Raw genomic sequence first — 6196 nt, forward strand, 5'->3', positions numbered from 1 at the left:
CTGAGGCAGGAGAATCGCTTGAACCCGGGATGTGGAGGTTGCAATGAGCCGAGATCATGCCACTACACTCCAGCCTCGTGACAGAGCAAGACTCCGTCTCAAAAAAAAAAAAAAGAAAAAGAAAGTGTGACTGGATATTAGGAAGTACCCATCACTGCTTATTCCTAGCAAAGGTCACACCCCAAAGAAAGCACAAGGACAAGTTGTAAAGTGCCTGCCTCCTTGCCCATGAGCGTTTCAGCATTCACCACAGTGAAGAGAGCAGGCATATACATTTCAAAACTACCATCCTGCTTCTTCTTGAAGATGCAAAAGGAGTATTTTTTTTTTCTTTTTACTACAATTTTAAAAGAAGACCTCTTACCTTCGGGGATATCCTGGGCAAGGCTGATGGCAATAGCTACAGCCCACTCTGGGTTGACTATAGAGAGTAAGTAGGATTCAATGGTCTGCGTGATCTTAGTTATTTCCTTGTTAATCAATGTTGAGGATTTAGCTTGTGTTAACTTCAGAAGCTTTGGCTTCAGTTTTTTTTCAAAAACATGTTTTGCTGTAGACACGTAGAGAGTGTCCAGAGAGAACTTCAAAAAAAAAGGAAGGTTATGGCTGAAGCATATTCACATATAAGGTTTTACATGAAAGCAGCAGAAAAATCTACACAGGGTCAGAATTAATTACAGGATACAGAAATGTCTTACAATGTTTTAACCCATTACCTTCATTAATTTAGAAATTAAGAGCAATGTTGGGAAAGATTCTTCACTGAGTTCTGTAGCTAGAAAGGAAACAAGGAGAGTATGATTTGCTTAAGAAAAAAAATTTGGCTATCCAGTAAAATTCATAAAAAGTTAATGAACACATACAGAGAATTTTCCAGAAGTTCTGTGCTGTGCCAAAGAATATCAGGTGAAAAGGCAGTCTAGTTTGGGCAGCTGATGGCAAAGTTATGACATGTTCCAACATATACTGATATTCCAGATCCACGGGAGGAGAAATTCTTCTGTATGACTTCAAATGTTTCAGAACACTCAACGCCTATATTAAAATAAAACACTTTTGTCCAGTAAGAGTAACCCAATCGTAAACTGTCATAAAATCATCTAACACTACACCATCAAAAGTTTCCATTCCTGAGACCATCTTGTTTTCAGAAAGAGGATCAAAACCTTTTCTAGTATTCCCTTTAACGTTATTCATCTAAACTATAATGTATGACGATCATTAAAGGAATCCTATTAGCAGAAACCACTGGTGCCTTGTTGCTGGTAGGATGTTTTGTAAATGAGAGCTTGACAGTTGGTTATCTGCTCTTCAAATAATTTGAGATATAATTCAAAATACATGATTTCATCTTAAATATAGAGGCTACAGATCTAAATTAATTCTCTACACTCTTATTTTTCTTATGTTTATATTTTCCATTAGGGAACTTGGTATAATCTTTTGAATTGATATATTTTCTTATATAATAAGTCCTATTAAAATATTAAAATATTTCTAAAATATTAATTTCTAAAATCAAATTAAAAAGTATAAAAGCCACTATGACCAAAATTCAGAAATGATGAAGAAGTTAATGAAAGTAATGAGACACAATTGAGTAGGTCTTGGACCTACTCATTAATACACAAATCTGACCTAACTCTCAGCCCCATGGCCTTTTTCACTTCCTACATGGCAAATATTGCCTTAACTCTTCACAATTAGTTCTGTAGTGACTTCATACTCTTCAACAGCAGGAGAGGTTATTTAAATGACCTCGAAACAGCAAAAACAGGATGAAGATAAGTGATAAAATAGGAATGTCATGAAAATCTTTTCTCTTTTTTAAAGATTTGTAAAGATTTTTAAAAACCTAAAATAAACCACAGAGTTTAAAGGGAATTCAGTGGATAATCTGGAAAGGCCCTGGATAATGATATGATTTATGATCCAAATAAAAGCAGAAAGATTATTTTCACATCTTTGATATATTTGTTATACCTGATTAATATTAATATTGGTTATCTTTTCATCAGCTCGTTCTATAACTTTCAGGACAACTTCAATCATTTCATAGTCATAAGGATCCAACTGTATAAAAACAAAAATACATCAAAACTTGGTAAGACTTTGCCATGTTGAAGTTGTATTCAATTATAATCATCAGCACGGATTACAAATATAAAAACATCATTGCACTACAATGTTAAATTAATTACTCCCTTAAAAATGAGCTACAACTGGCCAGATGCGGTGGCTCACGCCTGTAATCCTAGCACTTTGGGAGGCCAAGGCCGGCAGATCACGAGGTCAGGAGATTGAGACCATTCTGGCTAACACGGTGAAACCCCGTCTCTACTAAAAAATACAAAAAAAAAATTAGCCCGGGCGAGGTGGCGGGCGCCTGTAGTCCCAGCTACTCGGGAGGCTGAGGCAGGAGAATCACCTGAACCTGAGAAGTGGAGGTTACAGTGAGCTGAGATGGCGCCACTGTGCGCCAGCCTGGGCAACAGAGTGAGACTCCGTCTCAAAAAATTATAATAATAATAATAAAAATAAAAAAATAAAGAGCTACAATTTTCTCACCTCTAAAATTACCTGTGAGGATAAACATACATGCTAAAAAAGGTCTCAAAGGCTGTTTTTAAAAGCTGCACAAGGCAGTATTAATAAAGAAGGATGCTCTTGCCTGTAATTCCAGCACTTTGGGAGGCCAAGGCGGGTGGTTAAGAGTTCAAGACCAGCCTGGCCAATGCGGTGAAACCCCATCTCTACCAAAAATACAAAAATTAGCTGGGTGTGGTGGCATGTACCTGTAGTCCCAGCTACCTGGGAGGCTGAGGCAGGAGAATCACCTGAACCTGAGAAGTGGAGGTTACAGTGAGCTGAGATCATGCCACTGGCTCTCCAGCCTGAACAAAAGAACCAGACTCTGTCTCAAAAATAAGAAGGAAGTTCTTAAGATACTAAAAACATAGAAAGGGTAGGGATATGGTCAAAATTTTATAAGATTTTGAAATTAAAGTTCCATTTCTTCCATTTACGATGGGATAAATTAGAACAGAAAGAAACTGATGCTTTTCTTAGAAATGACATGAGTAAAACTGTGGGCCTCCAAGCAAGTTTCTCAAAGGATTCTGTTTTAGCTCTAACTATATACTATAGTGCAAGAATGAATTGTGTGGCATAGGTATATATACTAACACAAAAAGAAAGGATGTCAGGCTGGGTACAGTGGCTCATGCCTGTAATCCCAACACTTTGGGAGGCTAAGGCACACGGATCACCTGAGGTCAGGCATTTGAGACCAGCCTGGCCAACATGGTGAAATCCTGTCTCTACTAAAAATACAAAAAGTAGCCGGCGTGGTGGTGCATGCCTGTAGTACCAACTACTCAGGAGGCAGAGGCAGGAGAATCACTTGAACCCAGGAGGCAGAGGTTGCAGTGAGCCAAGATCGTGCCATTGCACTCCATGCCTGGACAATGGAGTGAGATTTCATCTCAAAAAAAACAAAACAAAACAAAACAACAACAAAAAAACCAGTCTTCCCTTTGTTTCTTTCTACCTACACACAATTACTTTTTTTCTTTTTATTTTATTTTTGAGACAGTCTCGCTCTGTCACCCAGGCTGGAGTGCAGTGGTGTAATCACAACTCACTGCAGCCTTGACTTCCTGGGCTCAAGTAATCCTCCCCGCTTCAGCTTCCCAAATAGCTGGGATTACAGGCACATACCATTAGACCCACCTAATTTTAAAAAATTTTTTGTAGTGACAAGTTCTTACTATGTTCCTCAAGCTGGCCTATTTTTAAAATGCCAACAAAAGTCATGTGAAAAACAACACTGAACAAAGTGGGAAGATGAAATATTGTACCTAGAAAATTTGAGCAATCTATGTAATTTTGGGCTGAATTACAAGCAAAATATAAAACTGAAATATTTATTTCAGGCTTAAAATCTTATTTCCAAGCTGGGCACAGTGGCTCATGCCTGTAATTCCAGCACTTTGGGAGGCCGAGGCAGGTGGATCACCTGAGGTCAGGAGTTCATGACAAGCCTGACCAACATGGTGAAACCCTATCGCTCCTAAATACAAAAAATTAGCTGGATGTGGTGGCACATGCCTGTAATCCCAGCTACTTGGGAAGCTGAGGCAGGAGAACCTGGGAGGCAGAGTTTGCAGGGAGCCGAGACTGCGCCATTAGACTCCAGCCTGGACAACAAGAGCAAAACTCCATCTCAAAAAAAAAAAAATTTATTTCCCTGCCATTCACCTTCATTGCTTCATTAAACTACCCCCTGACCAAACATTCCAATTCTTAGATCAGAAGATCTCCTAAACAAATACTCAGCTATATACTATACCAGGTATAGTTCCTGTAGTTCCAGCTACTCAGGAAGCTGAAGCAAGAGGATCACCTGAGCCCAGGAGTTAGAGGCCAACCTGGGCAAAAGAGCGAGACCCCCCTTCTCTTAAAAAAAATTTAAAAATCAGACAAAAGTATAAAAACATGTATGAAGATATTAATTACAACCATTTATAATAATAAAATCTACCCAGCCAGGACAACATAGTGAGATTCATCTTCACAAAAAATTTTTAAAAAATTAAAAAATTTTAAAAACAATTAAAAAAAATTACTGCCATAAAATTATGGCGGCATGCACCTATAGTCCCAGCTACCTGGGAGGCTGAGGTAGAAGGACCACTTGAGCCCAGGAGGTCAAGGCTGCCATGAGCCATGTTCACAACACTGCACTCCAGCCTGGGTGACAGTGAGACCCTATCTCAAAACAAAAACAAAAACAAAAACAAAAACAATTTAAATGTCTATCCACAAAAGGCTGGTTAAATACGGCATGTTTTATCCATATAATGGAATAAAAGTTATGCATCTGTCAAAAATGATGTTTCACTAGGCCTGGTGGCTCACCTCTGTATTCCTAGTACTTCAGGAGGCCAAGGTGGGAGGATTGCTTGAGGCCAGTAGTTTGAAAACAGCCTGGACAACATGGTGAAATCCCGTCTCTACTAAAAATATAAAAATGAACCAGGCATGATGGTGCACACCTGTAATCCTAGCTACTCGGGAGGCTGAGGCTGGAGTATCACTTGAGCCTAGGACATAAGAGGCTGTAGTGAGTCACATTCATACCACTGCACTCCACCCTGGGCAACAGAGCAAGACCTTATCTCAAAAAAAAAAAGAAAAAAGACATTTCCGGCAGGATGGTGAAAAAGAAATTGTTTCTTTTGAGATAGATGTGTTATGTATTGACATATAATGACAACATCTTAAGTGAAAAAAGAGGGTCACAGAATAGTATATTTACTGTAAGATAGTTACTACACCACATTATTAACATTTTTATCTCTAGGGATTGGGGTTATAGGAAAATTGCCTGTTTTGATTTATACATTTTCTTTCTAGCTCATACAAATTCAAAGAATGCGTAAGGTTTTCAAAAATCTGGGGAAGAAAAGCTACTTCTATTTTGAAAAATGGGAAAATTATATTTAACTGTGTTAAAAATATAGAAATCAAGAGAATATTTCAAATTAAAAGTTGATAAAAATATACTTATACATCCAATTTGTTATTAACATATCTAATTATTGACGGTGGGAGGGATAACTGAGATGACCCAACTCATTTCACTGTGTGTCTACCTTATGTAGTATCCCACTAAGACTGATGACCAAATCTTTTGCGCTCGTCAGTAAAGGAACCATCTCAAGGGCTTTGGCCAGGAGTTTGGGATGCCGCTGCTTTGCAGAGTCCATGCTTGCATCTCCCTGGCCTTGGCTGGCATTCGTGTTGTGGAGCAGTGTTTCAATGAAGAGCTGAAGAGCTGCATCGCAGTCCAACTGAAATGTGCTAAAAGAAGCATTCAATACATACCAATCTCCCTAACTGCAGGCATTTCCATGCAACGTATCTGACAAAACACCTGGGTACATGTTTTCATTGTCGAAATTTAACCTTGTCATTGTCCAGTCTCAAAATCAGATAAACTACCTGTCATCAAAGCTAATTATTGCCTTTTCAAAATCAGATATTAGGCCGCGGGTGGTGACTCACATCTGTAATCCCAGCACTTTAGGAGGCTGAGGTGAGCAGATCATGAGGTCAGGAGTTTGAGACCAGCCTGGCCAACACAGTGAAACCCCGTCTCTACTAAAAATACAAAAATTAGCCAGGCGTGGTG

The 6196-nt window shown here is 38.8% G+C and overlaps 1 protein-coding gene across 2 annotated transcripts in view; it reads right to left on the minus strand.

The window, feature by feature from the left end:
• KNTC1 (kinetochore associated 1) overlaps positions 1-6196 on the minus strand; it is a 111812-nt gene that overhangs the window by 24111 nt on the left and 81505 nt on the right. For both annotated transcript variants that reach the window (XM_011948478.1, XM_011948479.1), the window contains 5 exons: positions 5658-5865; positions 1984-2073; positions 864-1035; positions 717-775; positions 249-581 (listed from right to left, as the gene is read on the minus strand). In XM_011948478.1, coding sequence (XP_011803868.1) covers positions 249-581; positions 717-775; positions 864-1035; positions 1984-2073; positions 5658-5865 — 862 coding nt within the window. The remainder of the gene's footprint in view (positions 1-248; positions 582-716; positions 776-863; positions 1036-1983; positions 2074-5657; positions 5866-6196) is intronic.

Source organism: Colobus angolensis, unplaced genomic scaffold (genome assembly GCF_000951035.1).
Source record: "Colobus angolensis palliatus isolate OR3802 unplaced genomic scaffold, Cang.pa_1.0 Scaffold28, whole genome shotgun sequence".
In the NCBI taxonomy this organism is placed as follows: Eukaryota; Metazoa; Chordata; class Mammalia; order Primates; family Cercopithecidae; genus Colobus; species Colobus angolensis.